This window comes from Camelus bactrianus, chromosome 12 (genome assembly GCF_048773025.1).
Source record: "Camelus bactrianus isolate YW-2024 breed Bactrian camel chromosome 12, ASM4877302v1, whole genome shotgun sequence".
NCBI classification, from domain to species: Eukaryota; Metazoa; Chordata; class Mammalia; order Artiodactyla; family Camelidae; genus Camelus; species Camelus bactrianus.
This window is the reverse complement of record NC_133550.1, coordinates 65,274,959-65,301,585: the sequence shown is the minus strand read 5'-3', so window position 1 is coordinate 65,301,585 and position 26,627 is coordinate 65,274,959. Positions and strand designations below refer to the sequence as shown.

General features: G+C 58.4%; 1 protein-coding gene across 4 annotated transcripts in view; it reads left to right on the top strand.

Annotated features, from left to right (window-relative positions):
• SCUBE1 (signal peptide, CUB domain and EGF like domain containing 1) overlaps positions 1 to 26,627 on the top strand; it is a 128,030-nt gene that overhangs the window by 60,938 nt on the left and 40,465 nt on the right. For 2 of the 4 annotated variants that reach the window (XM_074375654.1, XM_074375655.1), the window contains exons 5-7: positions 6,144 to 6,269; positions 10,358 to 10,474; positions 13,055 to 13,144. In XM_074375654.1, the coding sequence (XP_074231755.1) occupies positions 6,144 to 6,269; positions 10,358 to 10,474; positions 13,055 to 13,144 (333 nt within the window). The remainder of the gene's footprint in view (positions 1 to 6,143; positions 6,270 to 10,357; positions 10,475 to 13,054; positions 13,145 to 26,627) is intronic. The other 2 variants (XM_074375656.1, XM_074375657.1) reach the window with 1 other exon arrangement.

Sequence of the window (26,627 nt, the reverse complement as noted above, 5' to 3'; positions counted from 1 at the left end):
CCTACTTTCTTAGGAACCCGCTCTGTGCCGCATACTACACAGTCATCTCATTTGAGCTTCACGGCAACCTCCAGAGGTAAAGATTCTGACCACCCATTTCCCAGCTGAGAAAACGGAAGAAGGCGTCTGAGCAGAGGTACCAGCAGGCCGGTCCCAGCCGCAGCTCTGTGTGAGGCTCAGTCTCCCTCAGGGCCTCTTGCTGATGTGAGCACGTGGTGGGAGCAGGCCTGCCCCTCGCTGCCTCTGCACTCGCTCCCCAGTAAGATCTCCTGCGCCTCTGCCGTGCGGCCAGGGCTCTGGGCGCGGGCCACAGCAGGGGCAGGACGCTGCCTCCTGGAGCTCACCTGCTGGTGGGAGGGATGCCTGCAGGGAGACACACACAGGAGGAAGTTCAAAGCCGGCCTGCCTCCCGCAGGAAGAGACAGAGCCAGGAAGTGCGGTCTGTGCGGCAGATCTCGAGCTGTGCTGGGAGAATGAAGGCGTCAGTTATCCCACAATGGGAGCCGCTTTCAGGCCGAGCCCCAGGGAGGCGAGTTGGTGGAGCAGGCTCAGCTTGGTGCTGCCCTGAGGTGCTGGGCTCATCGGCCAGCCCTTTAGCTCTCCTCCCGCTTGAGAGGCAGCCAGAATGATGACCTTGCTCAGCTGAGAGCCCATTACCTTTCACAGGGCAGCTGTGGAGGGCGGGGGCCAGGCCTGCCCGAGGCTGATCTGGTGCCTCCAGCCCAGAAGGAAGGCCAGTGGTGGCCGCAAAGGGAGAGCGGAGACTCAGAGGACAAGCAGGCCAGAGGTCGGGACCCGGGCTTTTGTAAAGCACGGCTGCTCAAGGAACCTCGCGCTGTTTGGAAAGGCTAGAGAGGTGACGCGTGCGTGCGAGACGAGGCTTCGTGTGAACTTGATGGTGCTGCAGGTGAGCTGCGGCTCCGGCCTCACGCTCAGTGGCAGCTGGGGGAAGGTTAAAGAGGAGCGAGGGTTCTGTGCTTTTTTGAGTGGCTGCCCAGAGAGCTTCACAGAGTCTGAATTGGCCTTGAATTTTAACAGGCTTTTATTCTGAGGACAATTAATAGTAACAGGCCACATTTATTAGACCAACTCTGTGCTGGGTTCCTAGTTCTGTTCACTCCAGAAAATGCTTGCTGCCTGTCAGCCATCTGGGTCCCACAAGTGTAGTTCAGTGACCCCCAGGGCAGGAGGGCCATAGCTGGGAGCCCAGGGGCCTGGTTCCACTCCTGCCATATGACCTGAGACAATCACTCCTGCCTCAGGGCCTCGTCTTCTCCATTTGTAAGATGGACTGCAAGGATCTAGCCAGCCCTGACCACCTGTGTTCTGCCAGCCGTGAAGCCAGGCTTCTCATGGCCTGTGGAAGCCAGTGCTGCCCAGAGTGGAGGGGAAGGCCGGTGGTTCCCGTGTCTACAGCTGGGCAAGGGGGCAAGTTACCAGTACAGAGGAAGCTGTACCCCCGCCCCATAGCTAGGCAGTGGTAGCCTTTGGAGTGGTTGCTAGGACCATTTTTAAATGTGATGGCGATACTGTGATGACCAGCATCTCAGGGAGAAGGAGCCTCCGGAAGCACTCAGGCTGAGCAGACTCCAACCTCACGTGAGCCTGGCTGTTGGTGGCTGCTCTTCCCAGCTGCTCACTCCACATCAGCCTGTTTCCCAGGTTGGTAGCTGCTTGGGGGTGAGACCCAGACCTCTGCCCAGACCCTCGTGGAAGGGCAGGATTATTCCATTTCTCCTCCCTCCACTGTGAGGACTCAGAGTGTCGCCTCCTGGGCAAGACCTGTCACTGTGACAGTGAGGTCACTGAGAAGACTCAGAGCTTAGCCCAAGTCACATGGAGAGCAGAGAGGAGCGACACAGCCACGGTATCAGTACTGTGAGCAAGGGGGGCACGGCGTCCAGAAGGCCCTTGACTGGCCTGGGGACCAAGGAAGGCTTTCTGGAGGAGAGATGTAGTAATGTTCGGCCTCACAGAGTGAACACCCTCTGGCGTGTCACCACCAGCTGACTGGCCCCTGTAGCATCCAGTCTGTGACAGGCCTGGTCAACGAGAGGCACCCCCACAACCTAGCAGAGGCAGGAGTGACTGGTGCCTGCAGAACCAGGGGCTGTGGCTCCGGGCCCAGGTGCGCTCCCAGGGGCTCAACCCATGTGGTCGAGAGTCAGTGCCCACCCCCAGCTCCTCGGCAGGGACTCTCCTCTCAGCAAACTGTCCCTTTGTTTTGGAAAATATCATTTTTTAACCAAAAAAATGTATTAATGTTAACATGTAATAAATTTTTAATTTCTGTTTTTAAATAAGTTAATAAGTATAAATTTCCCCACTTAGTATCTAGTATGGTAAGTCTAAATAGCTATAACACATAAACACGTAAATACAAGCCCTTTGGCTCCTCAAGAATTGTCAGAAATGCAAGGGGATCCTGAATCCCGCTCCGCTAGGACCCAGCCCCTTCCCTGCCCTCAGCTGGAGGGGAAGAGGAGGCTCTGGGGCAGCTGGGCAGGAAGCCGGATGCTTCAGAGCCTGTGTGGAATCCTGAGTGAGGAGGGGAAGTCACGTGACCTGGGCTCGAGTCTTTAGGTGGAGGATGGAGGGCCTGGCCCTGCTCTCCCACAGTCGCTGCGAGGACTGCGTAGGTACCTTTGAGACTGGCTGATCACAGCTGGGGACTGGGGCCCACCTTCCCAGCTCCGGGGTTTCATTGCTCAGTGCCACATCAACCCTGGACTAGAATGCTAGAGCACTCCCCCAGATTGCCCTTTGCCAGCAAAACAATGACGACATCTTGGCTCGTTATTAACGTCTAGCTAATCGAAAAGAAAGGCCACCTGATGGCAAGGCCACGGCGCGGGAGGAAGCTTGGGAATTCCGAAAGCTTAATGCTCTACCTAGTGTGCGAAGCTCAGGGCCACATCGGCTCTCCAGTGGCAAACTTATGGTTGATGATGACTGGCAGGGCTTCCCCTAAGCTGTGATTCTTCTGCTGTGAATGGAGATTCCATCTCCCTTTCTTCATCACGTATAAGCCTGAGCTGAAACGGGGGCCCGTGGGCTCTTCCCAGGTTCGGAAGAAAGCACAGACCTGCCTGATTGGCGCTGAGCTCCTGTGCCAGCCTCCGGGACAGCCCCGGGAAATTAATGTCGGGTGGGGGCATGGAAGGGACATGAGGAGTGTGACCAGGAGTCAGGAAGCTGTGTGGAACTGGTGGAGTTTGAGGCAGGCCCAGGATTTTGTTTATGGAAGACAGGAGAGGCAAGGGCATGGATGGGGCACTTCTGGGGGGTGGTCAGCAGGCAGTGTGTACATGCGGGAGGTGGTGGGAGACGAAGCTGGAAGAAGCTGGAACACCATTGCCTTGTGTGCTTGTCGGTACCAAGGAGCCACAAAAACCATATGAGCAGAGAGCGAGGGTTGACCTTGGACCCAGCCCACCAGGGATGACAGCCACTGATGATGGTCAGGAAGGCCACTTGGTGGCAACCACCTACTGGCCAGACTCTCACCAGGGCAGGAGTCACAGATGACCAGATGAATCCCTGAGTATGTCTCAGTGGCCTGAGAGAGTCCCTCTCCTGAAGGCGTCCTCTGAGGAGGGGCTGCCTGGCCTAGCCAGGGCCCCCATGAGGAGCTACCTTTTCTCCAGATCTGCAGAAGTCAGCGCCCCCATAGAAGACCTGGTCTCAGTTTTTGAGTACCTACCATACCTGGCCTTCTCCTGTCATGTACAGATGAGGCTCAAGAAGTGAAGCAGTTTTCTCCAAGGCACACGGCTAGCAAGGAGGCCAGGCTCGGACCCTCATCTGCCTGACTTCATAATGACCTTAAAAAAAGCCAAAGGCCTGCGAGAGCCCGCTGTGCGCATTCTCCCCAGCTCCACCTTCAGTGACGTCTCTCTGGAGTCAGCCGTGGTCGGAGCATGTACACCACAGAAACTGGCAAATGCTGCAGATCAGCCCCCCGACCCAAGCCTCAATCCCCACCCCCACCAGCTGTTAAACATTGATCAGCACACCACTGTCTTTCCCCCACAACATCTGCCAGTCGTGTGTACGTGCTATTTTGGAATTTAGTGAGAGAACAGGATTGGTCCCTCCATGTGAACCTGTAGCTTCCCGTGAGGAGCCATGACGTTGAAGTGCTTCACTTCCTCAGCTGTTGGTTAGCTGGTCGTAGTCTGCCTCAGTCTGACAGTTCGATTTGCATATGTGAGAAAATCAAGGTGAAAGAATGATAAGAGTAATAAAATCAGGTGAAACCAGAGGTCAGTGTGCTGAGCAAAATGCATGCTTCATTCATGTCTATTTTTTTGTTTGTTTTACTCAACTTAAGACTTTTTTCCTCATCTTTATTGTAGTTGCCAGGGGGTTTGCATTGTTAAATGTCTGTCACTTCTCAGTTGCCCCATGGCCGTGCTTAAAGTGGCCGGGGTCAGGGTTGAACTAGTCCTCACCTTGAACAGGAGGCCAGTGAGTCACCTGGGGAAGGAGGTCTCAGGGCCGTGTGGGTGGACAGCAGCTCCTCCTTTCATCTGCATTTAGCCTCTTGATGGACTTGTGACCTATAACCTCTCACTTGACCCATGACCTCATAAATTCTGGAAACTCCTCACAAATCACCAGGAAGATAAACATCAACTGGGGTCAACTGAAGGGGGTTCCAAGCCGCTCCAGGCAGTCAGGGATGGGAGATCAAGTCTTCTGGGATGAGGAGATATCCCAGGAACTAAGGGTGAGGGGCCAAATGTTGCCCACCACAGGGAGCCCTGTCCCCGTCCCCCCCCCCACCCCGTCACACCAGTACCCTCAGGGTAAATTTTGGCGAAATTCTTGGCCCCGCACTGACTGGGCAGGGTGTGGCCAGGAAGACGAGCTGGAAGGGCCTGCCTGGCTGGGCCAATGTGGACGAGGCTCCAGATAAAAAAAGCCCACTGCAACTGGAGGGTAGGGGCGCTGGAGCAGGCAGCGAGTGGCCGAGCTCTGCCCTCTGTGGCAGTCTCCCATTTCTGAAGTTTCCCAGCCAGCAGGGAGGTCAGTCACTGACTGACCTTTTTTTTTTTTTTAAGTTTATTTTATTTATTTATTTATTTTACCACTTTTTTTTTTTTTTCCCTAATGGAGGTACTGGGGATTGAACCCAGGACCTCATGCATGCTAATAAGCACAGGCTCTACCACTAGGGCTATACCCACCCGCACTGACTGTTCTTTTAAGTTGAGGCCTCAGAGGAAAACGTGCCTGAGGTTTGCAAACATTTTTGCTTTAAAAAGTAGCATCTGCCAACCAACAGAAATCTCGGGCTGAGGTTGGGAACACAGTAACATGTGTGGCCTGGACCTGGAGCAGGCTCAGAGGGCGGAGGGACACTCGCTCAGGGCGCCGATGGAGCTGGGCCGGCGCCTGGGCGTGCAGGGCTCTGCACTGGGGCTGGGGGTTCTGTGGGTCCCAGGGAGCACTGCAGTGACCCCTCTGGCAGTTGAGGGGTGGTGTGTGGAGGTGGTGTTTAGTTCAGGGCACGGCCGTGGGGCTGGTGAGGATGAGCGTCTGCTGCCCTGAGGTCCAGTGGACCAGGCGTCTGACTGGTGCAGGAATGCAGTGAGAGGAAGTTAAGCAGGCCGACGGGGCCTCCGGCTGTGGGTGCGACACTGGAGGCCGGCCAGGGCATGTCAGCCCAGCCACCCAGCCCCCTGACCCGCCGGCACTGCTCTCTGAGCCCAGCCCAAAACAAAAGTCTCCACCTGTCTCATGAGGTCTTGTGGCATCCCTGTACAAACTGAAAAGTGCTGCGCACGCCATCATTTAAAATGCCAGCCACGCCTGCTCCAGCAGGACGTCTAGAACCCTGCCCTGAAAGGCCCCTCCGTAGCCCGTGCCCTGTAATCTGACTCGGGTCCGGAGCGTCTCCTCCATGGGCCCCTCAGGACAAGGCCTGGCTCTAGACCTGGACAGTGCATCCTTGGATTCTCCCTAAGGGGCCTCCTCGAGGATGGACAGGCACACGCCCGCGTGTGCGAGCCGTGCACCAGCTAACGGCAGCCCAAGAACACTACGTTTGATTGTGACGTTTCCCTGCTTCTCTCTTTTAAGCCTGAAATTTTCTCTCTCCCCGGTCCCCAACCCCTCTCTTGTCTGTCTCTTCCCAGAGGGTATGAACTGCATGAACAAAGACCATGGCTGTGCCCACATCTGCCGGGAGACGCCCAAAGGTGGGGTGGCCTGTGACTGCAGGCCCGGCTTTGACCTTGCCCAAAACCAGAAGGACTGCACACGTAGGTAGATGGAGGCAAATGGGTCAGACATCCCCACGCGTCTCCTGCCGTTGCTTTGGGGAGGGGAGGGCAGGATTCTGTCCAGTCTGTTGGACGTTGCCCAGGGAGGCGCTCAGTCCCTCGGGGTGGAGAGAAGGGCAGGGCCTCTGAAGGGGCCTGGGGAGGCCTGAGGGTCGGGGCCGTAAGCCCCAGGCGTGGGTTTCCCTACCTGGCACAACACCGCAGTCACAGCCCCAGAGCTGGGCTGGATCTTATGGAGGGCCCTGTGTGGTCTCCCCACTAGTGCTTCTTGAAACCCTTCCCTGCTACCACTGGCCCCAGAGACCCACTGGTCCTGAGCTCAAGCTCTCCAGCAGGAGTGGAGGGGCTCTGGGCTCTCAGTGGGCCGGGGCAGCCCTGGGCAGCAGGGTGGGATAAAGAAGGCAAGGAGCTTGGTTCTGGGAGGTCCCAGCACAGGCTGTGCTGAGCTTATTTCCAGAATCAAAGATCAGAGCTCAGAGTATAGCCCTGCAAGGCCCACTATAAATGATACGCTGAGAGATTTGGATTGAATGAAGCCTCTGGCCAAAGGTACCATTTCAGGACCAGCTTGGAAGTCAACCTGCAAGACTCAGTGTAATCCAGCCCCTTAATGTAGTCACCCAGCTCCCCAGCAGGAGTGGGAGGCAGCAAACAAAGTAGGATGGGGCAGAACACACTCCGCTAGTCCTCAGAAGCTTTGGACCCAGTGCCGACCAGCACTGCACGGGGCATGGTAGGATGTGGCCTCTGCTCGCTGGGCAGCCAGATGCCCGGATTGATGTAATGTTCACCCTGTGTCTGAGAAGAGCTGAGGGAGGCTGGTGTGAGCACTGCCCATCTCTGCCAGAGACAAGTACTTCATACCAGGCCTGCTTTCTGCTGCAGAACAATGATGTGGTGGAGTCTGACTCCAACTCCCAACAGAGAGAGTGGTACCAACCTCGCCACTGAGCTGGGAGACTGAGGCTGACCAGCTCCCCTAAGGAGATGGCCTTTCTTCCGGCCTTCATTCTGTGGAGAAGACAGCTGGCCCTCACCGGCCCATCATCCTGAAGTACTGAGGTTCTGTCAGTTGTCCTCAGCTCCCCTGGGCACCTGCCACGCCTTTCCCAAATCAGGCTCTCCTCCGACAGTCCGCAAGGTCTTGGGGACCCACGTGCTGACTGGGGAATGACCGCTTCAGCCCTGAGACTCCGGCCGGGCCCCCCTGTCCTCTCCACCAGATGGATTCCTTCAGCTGCAGAGAAACCTCCTGTCACTGGGCAACCTTCGGAACAGAAGATGAGTGACTCCAGCTTTCCCAGTCCTCCCTGTCGGGCAATCTGAGCTTCCTCAGGACAAGGGCCAAGGACCAGCACGTGTGGAGCGGGCAGGCTTGTTGACATGCTCGGCCGGGAGGGGGGCACATTCCTTCAGTCAGCAAGCCTAGCTGATGCCCACCCGGGGCCAGCCCTGAGCTCGGGCCTGCGCAGAGAGCTACAAGCCTCGGGAAGTGGCTGGGACTGGCTGACTCGCTTCCTCATTCTCTAACTCCATCCGCGATGAGTGTTGCAAGGGAACAGTCTGCTCAGAGAGCAACTCCTGAAGGGCCAGCCTGGTCTGAGGGATCAGGGACAAGGCAGAGCTCCGTGAGCGGACTGCCCCTACCCGACCAGAGAGAGGAGAGCCAAGCCCTGGCCGAGAGCTTTAGCTGGTGAGGGAAGTAGCAGCCCCGCCCTCTCTGCTCGGTGGCTGGGTGTTGCCAAGGTGTGCAGGGAGTCTGGGACCCATCCTGCAGCCAAGCCCTGCAGCGGTCCTGCAGAGGGACTGTGCCTGTGGCTGTCCGCCCAGCCAGCTTCGGTTTCTTCTCTGTGGTTAATGTGCCAGAATTTGCGTAAAGTTAGCTCTGAGCCTTTCCCTCTAGCCCTTGAGGTACTTGGGGCCCAGGAAATCCTAGATCTGGAGTTGGATGAGGGGCTGAGGCCTGCCTAGCCAGCCACCATGAGCAAGCGGGACCACAGGGACTCTTCCCAAACTTCCATCCCCCAGAGCCTGGGACACACTCCAGGGCCAGGGAGGTTTTCTCCATCCTTCTCTGGGTCTTCCCAGAGCTCAGGGCTCCAGCACTTATTTCCATGTACAAGTTATAGGCTCTCCAGGTGCCCGCAGGTCGGCCCCTGTGGTCTGTGGGATGCACGATTGCCTGTGTAGACGGAGCAAGAGGAAGTGGCCCTTCCTCCAGTTGCTTCTGACAGGCTTGTGTCCTCCTTAGAGTCATTTGCAGGATGCGGTCCGTCTCCTGGAGCCCAGAGCTTGGAAAGAACTGTCTCTTCACTGGCCCACCCCTGCCCATTCTGAAGTGCAGCTTTTCTCAGCCATGTCCAGCCCAAGGCGGGGCTCTGGCTGGGTCTCTCCCCTCCCGGGAGAGCGGTGCTAAGCGGTAACCCCAGGAACCTTGGCTTCCCTGAAGCTCTTCCTGTGCAGAGAGATGAGAGAACGTGACTCCAGGCTTCCAGGCACCCGGGAATGCTGAGAGAAGACGCTCCGTGGAGAAGGGGCCAGAGGGCTTGGTGTTAAAGCCGCAGCTGTGTGTTGTGAAGCATTTTGCATGTCCTTGAAATGCCACCTGGGAAGCTGGGACTCTCCTTCGGATGGTCATTAGCTCCCTGTGGAGAAGGCAGCTCACTTGAGCCTCTGGTCGCTGAGGACAGTGTCTGGGACTGTTCTCCTCCATCCTCCTCACCCGGCAGGGAGATCACGTGTGTCCAGGTTGACAGGGCAGCACCACTCAGGATGGAAGCCCCCAGAGCCACCGTGCTGTGCTCTTGGTAAAAGGAGTCCCTGGAAAAGGCAGCTGCAGAATTCAGTTCTGAATTGTTTGGAATCCTTCACTGGGGAGTTGCCACCAAGTGACTTCCCTCTGGCACCAGCCCTGCTTGTGGGTCAGCCTGATAGAAGGTCATTAATTCAGACTCTGCCCATTTGGAATTCTCTGTCCCTCTGACCATAGTTGGTCTGAGATTTATTTTTGCATCATAGATCATCATTAGGGTTTTGCCAGATAAATTCGGAGTATGGATAGGATTCTGGACAAACGGTTAAGGTCTCCAGGAAGACACCCTGTCCTCGAGGCCCTGGTGTCCCACGTGTATACAGACAACGGGCACCCTGTCATCTTCTAGTAGAATAAAGCAGGCTGCGAGCCCTCCCATGGCGATCTTGGATCTCCTTTAGCGGTGGATAGCCCTCACCCCGGAAAGAGAGATCAGTGTGTTTTCTTTTAAATAAACTTGAGTTTATCATTTTTTCTACTTCAGACTGCTCCTGTTTGCTCAGCCTACTTTTTAGCAACCCAGGTGGCTGATGCTTTGAAACATTTTAAGATTCTGGGCTGAAGGGCACCAGCTCCTCTGGGCCATAGGCATTGCACACTGTATAAAGTGTTTAAATAAAAGGTCATTTTGAAAACTGCATCTGAGATGACACTAATTTGCATATGTTCTGTCTATTTGGACATTTCCTTGGGAGGATTAGGGCTTAGAGTGGACAGGGATTGAGATGGCTGCTGAACTTGGAGAGAGTGGATACCTGTGGGGACATCCTTCCACATGCCTCAAGACACAGGTCGAGGAAAGACAGCCCTGCAGGAGCTAAGGAAACGAGCGCCCCCCTCAGCATGGGCCAGCCGCCCTCCCCACCGCCTTGAAGAGCATGCCAGGTGTTAAGAGACATTTGCCTCATCGAAACAGTCTATTTTAAAGTGTGTTTTGCAACCTAGGAGGGATAAAATTATCTAGTGTATCCCTTTCTTTAACACCATCTGTGTGCCTCAGCTGCGTGTCAGCTCTGTTCGAAGCCCAGATGACCCCAAATCCATGCTCTGCCCCACCCCAGTTTGCCTCTAGGGACTGAGCTGTTCCATCCAAGACCCTGGAGGGGCTGATGTCCAGGGCTGATGTCTGCACTGACTATCTCCTGCCCTTGCTTTCCTCCCCCATCCTTTAAGAGAACCAACCAACGGCAATAGACTAATCGCTTTTGTTGTCGTTCTGTTTATATGCACATATGTACACTTTGGGCCTAACTAGTAACCTGTAACTATGGAAACGGAGGCTGCCAGCACAGCTGTGAGGACACGGACACAGGCCCCATGTGCGGCTGCCACCAGAAGTACGCCCTCCACTCAGACGGTCGGACTTGCATCGGTAAGTACCCTGTGCCACCCTGCCCCACGGGGAGCCTACGTGGCCCCAAGGTGGCCAGCAGCCCACTGCGTCCTGGTTTCCAAGGAGGAAGCTTAGGGGAAACAGGAAAAGCAGCACCCACGGTACTGGTGGGGCTGGCAGGTGCCCCCATGGGAGCTCTCTGTGGACACTTACCTGGGTTGTTGAGCCACCCAGGACCAGGTGCCTCTGCTTTGTGTCACAGCCAGTTTTCTGAGGGTCCTCATCCTCGATATGGGGGTGGTCCCCAGCAGGCGGCCTGTGGGGAGGAGGAAGGTGTGTGCACCTTTGGAGGGCAGCTTCTGCTCCTGAAGCCCAGTAGTTTCTTCCCCCATTGGGGAGACTCACCGAAGACTCATTTAACCTGCATAACAGCCCCCTTCATGGTGCGAGCTGCCCACAGCAGTCTGGAAACCTGAGAGGTGTCCTCAGAAAACTGCTTTAATTCTTCGTGGTCTGGGACACCAGGGGAGGCGGCTGCTGTGACCCCCGGGGGACTCCAGGTGTTTTTAGCTGCTTTCGAACCGCAGGCCATCAGGGCCTCTTGCCGGACCTCCTCTCCCTCCCAGAGCCCCTTTTCTCAGCCCGTGGCCTCACCTGTTACGGGGCATCTCAACCTGAGGCCTGGTCTCCTCCTTTCTCCTGGTCCTTACTTCCAAGGGGAAGCTTGAATATTTGTGATTATCTCACGTCATAATCACTAGTAAGCTCTTTCCCGACTCAAAAATAACAGCAAATTTTTTTAACTGAGAAGAAGAGGAATTTCAGAGTTGGTGCCAGAGTTCAACCTCTTCTTTCTCTTCAACGGTAGCAAACTTTAGAAACCCACAGCAGGATGGTTACCATGTTCTCTTTTTTTTTTTTCCAAAAAAAGTCCCCATCTTATTATTGACTCAGAAGATATTTCTTGAGGGATTTTCAAGTAGCAGAAAAGGGGTTGGCAAGCAAGTGAAGCCATGAAGCCCGGAGTCTGCTGTCGCATTCTGTCCCCCGTGACCCTGCTGCCTTGTCCCCCGGGGAGTCAGGCCGAGGGGGTCCCGTCCTAGTCCCGACTGTCTCCCAGGGGCTGCTGCCTGCGTGGTTCTCCCTTCCTCTGTGTGGTCTCTCCTCTCAGACAGCCGTTTTTGGTTTCATTTTATCTCATTCTTCCTGCTTTTCTGGTGATGGTCCCTGATTGCCTGTCTTGTCTGATAACTGACGTTCATTAATTATTTTCAGAGCCAAAAGCCAAACCAAACCAAACAACCAAAAATAAATTCAAAGCAAAACCTGGTCTCAGACCGGTGTCTCTATTGCAGCCTGATCCCATCTAGAACCTCCTCTCCCGCCTCTCTCCCTGTCTCCGCTGTCCTCCTGGGGGCTCTCCCGGCCCACCGGCCCCCTTCCTGTCTCGTCTGCTGGGGTCTCCCACAGTGTTTGTGTCTGCAGGGGGCCGCCTCTGCCGGCCCCAGACCAGCGCAAACAGCTGCCGGCCAGACACACACCCAGCCTTGTCTAACACATCTTGTCTTTGTCCACCTGGCTCATCTTTTCTTTTTTTTTTTTTATCTCTTAGTGTCTGCTGCATGTGAAGGTCCCTGCTTGGATCTACTCTAACGTACCTCCCTTCACCCTCCCCTTTCCCTCCCCTCTCCTTAGAAATCCTTTTCCAGACCCAGCTCCTGGGCCATTGTTCCCTGCTGGCCCAGAGAACCTTTCATCTGCCTTTGCTCACTGCTCCCGGGGCTCCCCCGGGGGCGAGTGTCTCCCCACATCTCCCACTGAGCAAAGAAACGGGAACCAGCTAACCTCACGTGCTTCTGCACGGGAGCATCTCAGCGCTCCCGGCCTGGCCCGGCCGTCTGTCTCTCCGCACGCTCCCAAAACGGCGGGCCCCTTTCTGCAGCCCCTCCTTGAGCACTTGAATGTCTCACTCCAGTCCTCCATAGACAAGCAGGCAACCAGCGCTGCCCATATCGACCCCCTGGTTTTTCTGTGTCTGTTCGATTCAATCCTTTGTTGTGCGTATGTATTTGCTCCTCCTTACGTCTTGTTCTTAATCTTGCATGAGTGTTTGACACACTGTCACGCCCTTGAGACAGGGCATCTGCTGTCCAGGCACATCCATCACCGGACCTCATGGCCCTGTCCCCTTGCCCTGTGCCTTGTCCTGTGCCTGCCTCTCCAGCCTGAGCCGGGGTGTCTGTAATTGCCTGTGTCTCCGTGATCTCCGTGGTGGTGCTGTACGCCCCTGCGGCCCTCCGCAGACGGGTCCCGTCCCCTCTGACCTCAGCCTCCTCCTGTGTTTGCTTGCAGATGGGCCCCGTGTCCCATCCGTGTCCTTCTGTGGTCATCCCCTTGTCTGCCTACCCCTCCCCCGCCCACCCTGCTGCCTCTTTGCTCTGCCCTGAACACACCACCTTGGAGGTTCCTGGGATTAGCCCCTTGGCGAGGACGCCGCGCTGGCCCGGCTTGCTGCGTTGGCTTTGTGTGCGCCACGCCGAGAGGCTGACTGTCTTGGGCCGCGGGAAGTGGGCTCTCATTAACCACCGGCTCCGTGTTTGTCCCTTACTTGTGTTTTAGAAAAGGATGAGGCTGCAATTGAGCGCTCTCAGTTCAATGCCACGTCAGTAGCTGATGTGGACAAGCGGGTGAAACGGCGGCTACTCATGGGTAACACTTTTCTTCCACTTCCTTTGTTGTCCTTGCACCTTTGTTCGTGTGTGTGCGCGTGTGTGCGCGTGTGTGCACGTGTGTGGTGTGTGCCGGCGTGGGGGGCGTCTGTGTGCGTGCTGCTGCGGCAGGCTGTGAGCGCTGTGCTGGCGTGTGGGGTGAGTGTGCGTGGGGGCTGCATGTCTGTGGGGTGTGCCCACGTGTGTGCAGTCGTGCGTGCCACGTGTGAGTGTGGAGGGCTCCACTCCAGACGTGGACTCACTTTTTCTTTTTTTAAGTTTGTGCCCTTCATCGAGCATGTGTTTCCTTGTCTGTGTGTTTGTAGCAGAGAACCCAGAGCCAGTGCTAGTGGCCTCTGCATGGGAGGAGACATGTGCTGTGACCCTTCTCCGCGCAGTAACGCCTCATTTGCGGTTAGGATCCCAGGGTCAGCAAAGCAACACTGAGACACAGAAGCAAAGAGGGTGTTGATGTAGAGCAGGGATTTGGGCAGCACAGTCCTTACCCATCTCCTTGCCTCGGACAGGAGCCACGTCCGGGGGAAAGAGCCACATCTAGATTCAGGGCCGTGGGGTCTTGGGGCATCCAGCCCACGCCACTCCCCTTTTGAGTTGGGAAATCTACTACCCAGAGAAGGGAGGACTGGTTGAGCTCATCTAGCAGACCAGCTAAAAGCAAGACTCACTCAGCCCCTCTGACCTCAAGGCCCCCCACATTTGTGAATGAGCCTAGCCCAAGCCCGCCAGGCTGGCAACTGCAGCCCACTTTCCCTGGTCCCCTCTGAGGCTCCCACTTGCCTCGGGGGGTCCGTGTGATGTCAGCTGCCCTCTGAGCACTGTCCCTGGGCTAGATCTACCCTCTAGAGAGGCTTGCCCAGAAACACCTGGGGCCGCTCCTCGTGGCCCGGAGGCCTGCTGGGTGGCTGACCCTGGGCATGGTGAGGAAAAAGGAAGGAGGAGAAGAAAATAACTGCTCTTCAACCTTGTTTGGTCTTCAGAACAGAAAAGCAGTCTTGTCTAGCCATGCATTCGTTCCTCTGGCCCTCAGTCGGTGCCACAGTTCTGGGGTTGCTGGCCCCTAGGTGGCACCAGCTGCCCAGGCCTCTGGACCACAGCTGTAGGGTCGCCAGAGGTTGTCACAGCCTTCTTTGTGGTATATTTCCCACGTCTCAGAGGCGGAAACTGAGGCTCTCTGGGGTGCCCAAGGTCACACACTACCCTGCGCAGCTGAGCTTAGCCCAGAGGTCTTGGCCATGTGGGCCATCTTAAGTGTCAGGGTCAGAGGACCATGGAGGTCGGAGCCTGAAGGTCCCATAGAGGTCAGTTAGTTTTGTGGTCCTCATATGGCCCTCAAAGGAACCCAGGCATGTAGTGGGGAGAGAGGTCTGTGTGGGGCGGGGGGAGGAATGTGGCCTTGCATGCTGGTGAGTAGGCTTGAGGCCTTCCCCAGTGAGGGTCTGAGGAGCAGAAGAGGTTCTGGGCTGGCCGACAGGGCTCAGTGAACCCCCAAGTCCATGCTGGGCAGGACAGGTGTAGCTGGAAGCCTGGCTCTCTGCAAGTTCTCTGCACAGGGCTGTCTCATTGACGTGGGCTGCCTGGGTTGGCCTGGGAAGGGTTGGAAACAGCCAAGGTGTGTGCTTAGAGGCACCAGCAACCAAGCGTGTCTACTCCCCTGCACAAAGGGGTGAGTCAGTGCTGTGGGCTTTCTGAAAAGCTGGCTAGCGGTGGGTGACAGGAACGTAAGAGCCGCTGGTGGGCTGAGTCCCAAGAGGGCCCAGGCCCCACGGCCTCACTTATCGGAGAAGTGGGCACTGCTGCCTGACACCAGAGCTCCAGAGCAGGGCAGGACCAGGAACTGGGCCCCCAGGTGCCCTGCACCCTTACCAGCGAGATGATGGTGGGAAGCAGGCTGAGCTGAGTCGGCATCGAGCAGGTGGGTAAGCAGATGGAGAGCAGGGCCTCGGTACTTACTTTTTCTAACTAGAGAGAGCGGTCCTGAACCAGATCCTGAAGCAGGGTCAGGGAGGTGAGGAGGGAGGCACCGAGGATACAGCTACCCTCATCCCGGGTTTGGGAGGCAGAGGTAGGGGAGCAGATCGGGGGACTCTGCACCAGGCCTAGGAGGGGCCGAGGAAATGGGTGACAATCGGCTTCCCCTGCAGTCCCACCTCCCTGATTGTGGAAGTTCCCCACCCCCACCCCACAGACAGAAGAGACCTCTCCCTCCCATGGTCTCCCTGCAACACTCACAACAGGGGGGCCAGGGCCAGCAGCTCAGGGCCCGCACGCGGAACCACCCATTCTCAGAGGCTTCCATGAAAGGTCCTGTCTAGAGTACAGGTGAGCTCCCCCGAGAGCTCATCATTTTCTTAGCACCTGTCTCCTCTGAGAATAGCCCACGTGGTACAGACTTAGGACCCTATTGGACTTGAAGCCTAATTAGTAGGCCCCAGCGAGTCCCAGCTGCTCCACGGTTATACTGATAGAAGCAAGGGCTGGAGAGTGAGGGCGGTGACCGTCCCCATCCTGCCCTGCACTGGTCAGAGCTCGCCTGGGACATCATGTTCAGAGCCTGGCCCCTGCGTGGAGAGAGCAGCCCAGACAGAACTGGGTCAGCATCCTTGGCCTGTGGGAAGGAGCACAGGCAGTTTATCCCAGGGGATCCTGGGCTGGGGGGCTGATCAAGCCGTGTTTGGGGTCCTGGGAGGAGATGGGGGTAGAAAAGGCAGAGGAGGAAGGATCTTGTTCTGTGGCCCAGGAGCAGATGAGGACAGTGAGACCCTGAGGAGTCCCATAGCAAGGTCAGACCCCGGGCCCCCCCACTCCAGAGTCTGTGCCCTTGACTGCTGCACTGGCCAGCCTGGCCGCATGAGAGGACAGAGACGGGTCTGGAATGCCCCAGAAGGGTCTGCTGTGGGCCGAACCAGGGGTAGTCATGGCACAGGGCTCCGTCAGAGCAGCATGTGTGCTGTGGTCACCTGGTGGTGGAGATGGCCTGGCAGGTGTCTTCCAGCCCTGACGTGCCAATTGTCTCCTATGTGGCTGGGGCTTGTTTTCAGAGTGGGTCGGAAGGGACTGAGAGAGCGGAAGTGGGTGGGTGCAGAGCAGCCCTGGCCAGCCCCGAGCACACGCCCGTCCTCACCACCCTCTGTGGTGACCACACATCCGCAACAGACCACGCCTGCAGGTCCAGGCTGAAACCACCGTTTTCCATGTCTCAGAGAGGGGAAGTGACCTCACTGCTGGCTGCGGGCCCCAGTTTCCCTTCCCCAAACGGAGATGGCAAATTTAGGTTTTGTATGGTTGTATAGGCTGCTTGACTCAGAATTATTTCAGAAGTATTTTGTGCCCAGACTGCAGAGGTCACAGGTCACTTAGATGGCTGCAAGTCGTTTAATTAGCAGCCTCATCTCAACACAGCCAAGAGTCAGAACATAAGCAAAAATCAGCTAAAACCTGGGCCCTTGACCCACCTTTGAGCCTCTCAGTTCCTCTCTGGGAACCCTGCTTGCTCTTTGGTTCCCCAAGGGCTAGCATTTTGGTTACAAGGTTCCCCAGTTTTGAAACACCAACACAAGTCTTGAAACCCTAACATAAGTGCTCCCTGAAATCCCACAGCATCACTCCCACTAATTACAGCGTTGGCTGCTTTCCTGGGGCTCCCAGAGGCTCCCCCAAAGTGGCAGCGCTCTGCAGCACAGTGGCCGGGGGCCCGGTGGCTCTGCCCTACCCTTGGGGTCTCAGCTGTACCCAGCAGTTGCTGTTTATAATACTGAGTCACTGAGCACAGGCTGAGAACAGGTACAGTTATGTTTACTTTAAAGAGGCCTCGAAATATGTAACTGATTTTAGATTCCCGTTAAAATGTTTGGATTTGAGAGTTGAAGTGATAAATTTCAATTATCTGGCCGACTGAGCTGGGTGAAACATCTGAGTACCCAGCTAAGTTTACCACAGGCCCCTGGGAGCCCCGCTTACAGCAAGACTGATGAGACCCTGTGAGTCATACTTGTCAGCTCCGGGTCTTCGATCAGCTCCTTTTCCCCAGATGTACTTGGGAAAGATGCCGTGTTGGTTTCCTGCCGCTGCTGTTAACAAGTTACCACGACCTTAGTGCCTTCAAACAACCCGCCACCTTCTGTGGGTCAGAAATTTGACTTGGGGCTCACTGGGCAGAAGCCAAGGTTTCAGCAAGGGCTGCGTTCATTCTGGAAGCTCTAGGAGTGAATCCATCTCCTTGCCTTTTCTAGTTCCTACAGGCCACCCACGTTCCTCCCCTGGTGGCCTGCACCTCTCTGACCCGCCTCCGTCACCACAGCTCCTTCTCTGAGCCCCCTCTTCCACCTTGTGACCACCTTGGGCTCACCTGGACAAGCCAGGATAGTCTGCCATCTCCAATTCCTTAGCTCAGTCACACCTGCAGAGTCCTTCTTACCACATCGAGTCACGAGGGACTAAGATGTGGACATCTGGGGGAACTGTCACTCTGCTGACCATGGAGAGTCCAAACTTGGTCTGGGGAGATGCTTCCGGTCACCTGGCTGCCATGAGCTCGGCTGAGGCAGAGCCCACGCCTGCCCTTACACAGGCCTGTCCCCAGGACCACAGGCTCCCAGCACAGGACAGGGGCTGGAAGTGCGGGTGCGTTGGGGGTGCAGGGAGCCTCTGCAGCCCCTCCAGCAGCGGGCTCGGTGTCCGCACTCGGCTCACTCCCTCCAGCTGAGCCTTCCTCCTCACTTTCCAGTTCGCAAGGTGCTTGCCAGTCAGCCCTCTCCAATGTGTCTTCCCACAGCCCTGAGAGGCAGCTGTCCCCACTTTACAGATGATGCCGTGAGGCCCTGAATAGCCAAGAGACACAGCTCGGTCCGTGCGGTCGGCGAGCCGTCATCTGGGCCAAGGTTTGCGGCCTGTGGACTCGCTCCCACGCCCAAGGCCCCGCGCCGGTGGTGGAGCAGCCTGAGGCTTGGGACACAGCTCAGACCTGTGGGCTCAGCAGCCTTGCCAGGTGGGACCTTCCCTCCTGAAGGCAGATTCACAGCCAGCCCATTTCAGGGGTCTCCCTGAGCCCAGGAAAGTGGAGGTGCCTTGCTCCAGGCCCAGGGACCACGGCAGTAGTTAACCATTAGCCCCAGCTTCCTCGGGCCTCGCACTGCCCTGTCTTCACTACCTCACAGCCATCTTGTGAGATGGCAGTAAAGTGACTCCCAGTGAGGCAACTGAGGCACAGAAAGGTGGCTGGGAACTCCTCTCTGTCCCTGCACTCCCACAGCTGGCACCTGCCCATCTCCCTGCCCCTCTGGAAGGACGCCCAAGTTTCCCTTCCACTGAATGGGGGTGACCCCGTAACACACTCCCCAGCTGGGCTCAGAGGACAGGGCCGTGAGAGAAAGGATGGGACGGGCCATGACCTATGTGCCTGGGGCCTGGCACACAGGACAACGCTCAGTCAGGGAGCTGTTGAGAGAGTTCCGGGCTAGGGAACAGAGAGGCTGGAGACTTGGGAGGCTGGGAAGACCAGGCAGAGTGGGGCGATTATGGTAATAATGGCTGATATTTGGGGGGACAGACTGAGCCCCATACTGTCCCAGCCTCATATAAGCACACAGCCACCCTGAAAGGTCCAGCCGATGTCACCTCTTGACACACCCACTCTCCTCCCCAGCTCCTAGCTCCTCTGTCCACCAAGGGACCACCCATCTGCCACCTCTCTTCTGCAGCCACCATCTCCAGGGTCCCTGGGTTTCTCCTAATTTCACCAACCCGTGTCCCAGGCCACCTCCTCCCACCCCTAATTCCAGACCCACACATTGTCACCTCCTGGGAGCCACCCTTCACCTGTCCCTCAGGCCCTGTACATGCAGCCTGTCCCAGGCTTCTTGCATCAGTGGGTCTTGTCACCTGCCACTCGATACCCATGTGCTATCTTGCACAGTTCTACCTAGCAAAGGCTTGTCCAGACCTAACTGGACCTCCCCTGCCACCCCCGTCTAACCTGCTCGCTTCTCTTCCACCAGCACCCTGTTTTGTCACAAGTCTAGGACCCCCCTGACTGGAGGCAGGGGTCAAGTGTGTGCCAGCTCTCATGGCTCCTCAGGACACAGCGCAGGGCCTTGCCTAGAGCAGGAGCACAGGGGAAGCCGGTTGGCTCGGAGTATGAATGAAGGCCACCTGGAGGAAGTGCCCAGGGATGGGTAGGCCCTCACTGCTCACTCTTCACCCAGGCAGGTGTCTGGCTAGGAGAGAAAGGCTGGGACCCGGAGCCTGGATGAGCCTGGCTGTGGGAAGGGACTGAGGCGAATCTGAGACAGGGGAGGCGATGACACAGGGCAGTTTCCCAGGTCAGCAGGGGCGCCAGCTGGAGGGAGAAGGTGGGTGGGCCCAGGGCCCAGGCAGGTCCCCTCGCCTCCAGCCACGGCCTCCCTGCCAACAGCGCTGAGCTCCGGGGACTGACCTCATGTTCAGGAGGAACTAGGGGTGACTTCACCCCGTCACTGAACTAGTCCCAGGTGTGGCTGGTCTCTGGGCAGCTGGGGTCCCTGGTTGAGGCCCTGAGCTCCTGGCCTCAGTTTATTCATACATGTATCCACAGTCCCTCTCTCTCTCTCTGTCTCTCGCGCACACGTGCACACACACACACACACACACACACACACACACACTACGAGTGTAGAAGGAGGTGGGTGCTGGTGACTTGGCTGCGTCGAGGGATAGGACTCAGGAAGGAGGCAGGGTGCCAGGCAGGGCATTGGCTGGCCCCAGATGGGGAGACTGAGGCTTGGAGAGGATGTGATTCACCCACAGCCACCCTGAGCTCCTGGCAAAACCAGGGTTCTTGGCACCGGGTGCTGGCACCTTGGGGGACCAAGTCTGGCTAGAGGGCGCAGTCCGGCCCCTGTCCTGAGAAGGCCCAGAGCACTTACCCAGAAGTCCCTTGACTTCCATTGGAGCATGAGGCCTTATAGCTTTCCCCACTCTCAGGGCCTCAGATGAAATTTGAATCTGATTCTAGCCAGTCTATAAGCTCATCCCATGAAGTATGAAAGCCATGGGAGACTTCACCTCCACGGGCAGCTAACACTGCATGCTTCTGAGTGCCACTGTCCCAGCCCCTGGTAATGAGAGTGAGGAGGGGGCGGACAGGCCCTCCCCGAGACTCTGAGGGCGGGTTCTAGGTGATAGGACTGCTGATGGGGGTGGCTCCCCTGCTGCTGTGAGGGCAGGTGGGTCAGGGAGCACCTACCAGGAGCCACGGGCTGAAGCCCAGCTGTCAGGTGTAGAGAACTTGGTCGGACAGGGTCTAGGAGGCCCGGCATCCAGCAGAGAATCCAGGCGGGGGAGCTGGCTCATGGGCTGGCACGGGCAGGAGGGTGCCGGGATGCAGCTGGAGGCCAGAGGGCAGGGTCTGCGGCGGGGCTCATGGAATGGTGTTACAGAGAGGATGGCCAGCCAGCTGTGTGGGAACAACCCCTGGGGCCTTGAGGGCGATGCTGCCATCTGTCTCCTGGCAGAGGCGGCCCAGGCCAGGGAGGTGAGGGGTTTACACGGCTCTTCTTGCGGCTGGGCCTGGGGACTGTGGACACTGCGGTCCTGGCTTTTTGCCCCTGGATGGCCTCGGTAATCTCTTCTCCTCTTGGTGCTGTAAGGTAGGAAGGCGATTCCCGGTCCTCCAACCTCAGGGTCTGTGACTGGGACCCACCGGGACAGGATGCCTGGGCGAGAACTTCATCAATCAGAGTGGCCAGTAGACGCACCTGGGGTGACTCTCATGGGGTCTGCCCAGCTCTGAGGCTTTGTGTAAATGCCACCTGATTTGTGGCAGTGCCCTCCCAGCGTCCCTGTGACTCACGTCCCCACACCTGCACCAGGGTCACACAGCCAGCCCTTGCCCTACACAGATGCAGAAAGTTCCCCTGTGCCATAGAGCTTTCCACCCAGAGGGGGCCCTTGGGGTAGCTGAAAATGGAGGTGTGCCCCACAGAGAGAAGGCGGCCCTGCCCCGATGGCTCCTCGCACTCTGCGCCATCCCGCTGGGGGCTGGGCACACTTGACCCCCACGTGCCCCTCCTGGGCCTGAACCTTCATCTCAGAGACAGTGTTCCCGGCCCCTGCCTGTCCCCCAGCCCCTTTCCTGTCCCCCAGCCCCCTCCCTGTACCCCAGCCTCCTCCCTGTTCTGCCTTAACTCTCCCTCTGGATTGGGTCCGGGGGGTCCCAAAGCCTTCAGTGATGTGACCTCAATGTCCTTTGGTGCCTAATCACCCCTCCCCCACACCCACTTCCTGATGGTTTTGCTGATCTGTGTGGGCCCCCTGCCCTGCCGCACTCAGGAGAGCCCAGAAGTGCCAATACTGATTGTCCACTGGAGCTGCAAATGGAAGGCACCCCGAAGAGCCCAAGGCACCATTTTTTGTCTTCAGAAGGGCCCCCGATTATAGAAACAGATGAAACTGACCAAGTGCCTCGGTCCCTGCCCACGGGTTCCCTCCCGCCCCACGCCTGGGTGGGCCCGACCCCTCCAGCCCACCCTGGCCTCCTTCAGGGCTTCCCTCTAGCTGGCTCCAGCTGAGGCCAGGCCAGACGGTGGCTGCAGACCAGGTGCCAGCTGCAGACTGTTGGCTAGCGAGTAGCCAACGCTCAGGGCTCCCTGTGGCAAGATTCTGTACCAAGGCAGCTGGGGTTGCTTCTCAAAGTTGGAAGTTTCAGGTTGCTCAGCCAGGTGTATCTGTGTTTTAAGGACTGTGCATGTGCTGTCAGAGCAGGGACACCCAACTGTAGTTTTGCCAACCATGACTCTTCCTGGTCTGTTGTCCTGGCCTAGGCTTGGGAGCCAGACCTGGGTTCCGTGCCGACGTCACCATGCCAGAGTCACACACGGCTCTGAGCCTCAGCTTTCTCTTTTGTAAAAAAAGGGTGGTCGTCTCTACCTTGAAGCTGCCTGAGCTAGACACTGGGCGCACAGCACCCAGCAGTGTGGGTGGCACTTGCCGGGTGCTCGATCACGTTTCTCTCCCCTGCTCTCCTTCTCTGGCCCTTAGCGTTTTACTAGCTCACTCGGAGGGCCAGTGAGGAAATCAGCCTCAGTGGCAAGTCCCCGGCAGCGAGGCAGGAAGCCCGGGGCCTGCCTGACCTTGGTCACGTTGTAGGTGAGGCCGTAAGAAGGGGGACTAGCAGGGTGAACAAACCTTTTTCAGAAGCCAGCCAGGTGCCCACACTCTGGACCCCTCCAGGAGGCCCGCCCAGCCCACTCTGGAGAGAGGGGGCAGACGCAGGCTCCGAGTGCCAGGTCACTCTGCCCTGCCCCCGGGCCCGGCCCCAGAAAGTCACAGGGTAGGGCGGTCAGTGGGGTGCACCAGTGCTGAAGGCCCGGCGTGGAAGCAGGGAGGTTTGTGCGCAGGTGCTGGCCCGGCCTCCTGCAGCCCTCGTCCCTGGGACAGCCATCAGGAATCTGGAACAAGGCTTCCCCTCTGAGCAGCCTTGGGGCTGAGTCTCTGTGTACCTAGATGACTTTACCATTCCCAGCAACCTGCAAGGGTGCCGTTCAGAGTTACAAGTGAGGCTCAGAGAGGTGAGGGCTGGCCCAGCTTCACCCCATCCCACTGCACCACACTCCGGCCAGGGTCCTGCGTCCCCGCTCCGCACGGGGCCTGGCACAGAAGGACTCGGAGTGTCGCTGCTGTTGGTGGGTGTTCCAGGGAGAAGGGCCTGACACTCAGCCTCCCTGGTCACACGCAGCTGGCGGGGCAGCAGAGCCCCAAGGAAGGGTCACCGGCCAGGTAGCCTTTCTCAGGCTGCTTCCGCTCTCCGAGCCTCCTGAACCTCCTGTAGGACAGGTGTCCGATCCTGCCTCTCTCCCTCCGGAGGGTGGCCCCGAGCGAGAGGCTGCACGCGAGCCCGCTTCGTCTGCCCTCAGCGCCCCTCCACTTGATGGCCAGAGTAGAGGCAGGAGCCCGGCGCGGGGAGAAGGCTGGCTGCCGGGCCCCTGCTCCTGCCGTCTGCTTTGATATAAACCCTCGGTGTCCTCCTGGGCCATTTGAGGTCCCTCAAACCATACGAAGAAACCTCCCCAGGATCTGCCCGTCTTGCTCTTGGTTGGCCTCTCCCCTGCCCTCCGCCGCCCGCCCCTGTTGCCGCAAACTGCAGGGCACCATCCTCAGGCCCAGGAGGTTCTGCCCTGTGGGTGCTGGGGTGAAAACCCCCACCCCCCCACCCGGCAGGCCTGTGGGAAGGCGTAGCCCCTGAAATCTCAGGCCCATCTGGTGCCTCCAGAAGACAGTTCTGACAAAAACCCACCTCACAGCAAACTGCGGGGCCGAGTTCCCAGGCAGATGGAGTCTGAGGGGTGGTGTGGGCCTCCTGGCCCGTGACTTCGGCACGGCTGGGCTGCGGTCAGCAAAAGCCCCAAGGGGACCTCATGGTCACCCGGCCATGTGCTGAAAGGCCAAGTCCAGGATCACTGAGGCCGCCTCAGGGCCAGGCCAGCCTCTCAGGGATTGTGGGCCGAAGGGGTCCGGTGGCCTCAGACGTGACAGAGCGGGGGGTGGGGGGTGGCCAGTGGGGCCTTCTGAAGCCACTTTTCCTACTTGCCCTCAGACTCAGGCTGGGAGCCCCCTCCTTTGTCGAGGCTGCAGTCCTGGCCTCCACGACCACCCTGCCTCCAGCTGCCCTGACCTCCTTCTCCCACAAACCCCCCACCCACTGTCACCCTCACATCAGCCACCAGCATGTGTCCCGGGGCCCAGCTACACTTAGAGGCCGTGGCACCCCAGGCTGCGTTCATCCGGCACCCTGGCCTGGTGGTGTGTCCCCGCACGGGGGTAAGAGCCACCCTTTGCAGGTGGCTCTCAGGAGTGGACGCCTGCCCTGCCAAGGCAGAGCAGGGGGTTCCGGACAGAAGTGGAGAGGCAGGGACGCAGAGACAGTGTGGGTAGGAGCAGGGTTCTGGCGGACAGGGATGGGGTTCCGCCCCCACTCCCTGCCGAGTGGCTGGGGAAGCCACTTCTCCTGTCTCGGCCTGACTCTTCTCACTTTCCAAAGGGCCTCCAAGCGGAAGCTCAGCCCCACTGTGGGGCACAGTGAGGGACACAAGCCTGCTGACGATGCTTATGACAGCCGCTGGGCGTCCCGGATGTCAGGGGAGCATGTGGAGACTGGGCAGCGAGGGAGACCAGGGCCGCTGTTAAGGACCTTGCCAAGGAGCGTGGTTTTTATCCAAAAGTGATGGGAGCCATGGAAGGCTCAGGAATCAACTGAGGGAAGAGGGTCGGAGTCAGAGAGTCAGGGCTGGGCCAGGAGAGCCAGCAGCTGCCCCCTGGCAGCTGGTGCAGCGCACCTCAGCCTCCATCGCGCCTCCCAGTGCCCGTGACTCAGGCTGTTGCTGGTCCCCTGTGCCGTCAGGTTCTTCTCAGACGCCGTCCCCAACCAGGCCAGCCAGGGGACAGGGGCTCAGTCACCACACTTCCTCTCATTCTTCCCGGGCCTCCAGAGTCCTGTTTTCACATCTGCTCACTCAGCAGAAATCGGGCCCCTCGCTGTGCTGGTCCTGCACAGGGCGCCAGGCACTGAGGCCACCCTGACCCAGCTCTGCCTGGAGAGTGAGTGGTCCCAGGGGACTCCCACAGGTGAAGCTCAGGCGCTGGCAGAGCCAGCAGGGGCCTCTTGAGTCGTGCAAAAGGCAGGAGGCTGGGCCGAGGGCGCCTCCCTGAAGGTCCCACAGAGCCCAGGCTTGGGGGTGGTGGGCTGAGGGGTGGGAGGTGAGCCCAGGTTCCGTGAGAAAGGCAAGGTCAGGGCCCTCTTCTGTCTGTCTCCCCTGATAAACCACTCACCCCTGAGGCCTGGGTCAGTGTCAGGTTCATCTCTACTGCTGCTCTCTCAAGGCCAGCCAGCACCAAGGGAGTCATTCCCAAAGTGCTGGGTGGACAGAGGAGTGAATGCACCCACTGTCCCGCTGGGCTGAGGCCTCACAGGACCAGGGATGGCGTCTAAGGCAGCACAGAGCAGAGGCTCAGAAAAGAACTGTCAGGTGAATCAGCAGCTGACTTTGGGGACTGAGGTTCCCCATGCAGCGGTTCTAAGGAATGACACCAAGGGTGAGCACATTGTCACAGCTAGGGCAGTGTGCGAGGCACCGGCACGCCTGCATCTTGCGTGGGCCTTGCAGGAACTAGGGGGTGAATGTTACCATCTCCCCGTCGCACATCCGGACACTCAGGCTCTGACAGGTGAAGGGGCTTGCCCGAGCTCACGGGGCGGCGTCCGGAGCTGTTTCTGCCTCTGTGGCTCGCGTTTCAGCCACTGCACTGACTGACACTGTCCCTCCAGGCCTGACCTCGCCCCAGATCTAGGGCAGTGCAAGCAGGCAGCACCAACTCAAGGGGAGCCCTGCCGTCCAAGCCCATCCCTCTGTCGAGCCCTGGCCAGGCGGCACGCCAGGCCAGCTGAGTGGCTGCCCTTCCCCGTTCAGCACCTGTCTCACCTCTGTGTCCGGGGCCTCTCACAGGGCGCGGCGCAAAGCAAGGCTCCCCCTGGGAAAGACTGAAGACTGGCCTTTTAACACATCTGGGCTTCTCCCGCCTGCTGAAAGGCTTCACTCCCAGGCCCTGTCCCGCTTTAGGCCCCCAACCCCGTGCACAGCCTTCCCCCCTTCGCCTGTCCAGCCTTGTGGGGTAAGAGTTCTCCCCACTCGCCGGGTGAGGGGCCAGGTACCGTGGGCTCATATCTGCATCCTCAGGCCCCCAGCTCTGCTGCCCCACTGCCGACGCCCTGAGGATCCCCTAATACCAGGCCCCGGTGATCTCTGGTCTTGGGGAACAGAGAGGCGAGGCTGTTCTTTGAGGCACTCAGAGAGAGGGCTGGGGGAGTGGCCCAGGCTGAGCGCCACCCCAGGCAAGGAGCCCCTTCTGCAGCGCCCCGTAGCTTCTGCTTGGAAATGCCCAGAGACGAAGCTCTCAGCCTGTATTGTACACTTCAGTCTCCGACCCCCACATTAGCCCAAAGGACTGGCTACACTGTCCCCTTTCCTGTATGTGTCATGCGTTACAGTGTACGTCTGCTGACCTCCAAACAACACAGCCAAGGTGGACACGGCGGGAACAGCCCACTTGTGCTGTGTAAGGTGCGCTGGGGGCAGGTGCAGGAGCCTGCCCAGGGCCCCCGCGAGGGTGGCTTTGAGGACAAGGTAATGCTGGTTGCTCATTCTGCTCGCCCCTTCACCGCCCAGCATAGAACCTGGCACGGGGTTCGCTCTCAGCATTACTACGTGAGCCCGAAGGTGCTGGCTACCCAGAGTGAGGCTGTGGTTTGGAGGAGAAGGACCGCTGCGGAGTCTGCAGGTCACATCGCAGCACACTAGTGTCCTGGCCCAGAACAGCAGCAGTAAGAACCAGGCCAGAACCCAATGTTAAGGAAGCAGCAAGGCCAGGCCCGGAGGCCCAGGCAGGGTTGGGGGAGGGCGCCTCCTGGGGTGCGTCCTTGGGGCAGATAGAGGTAG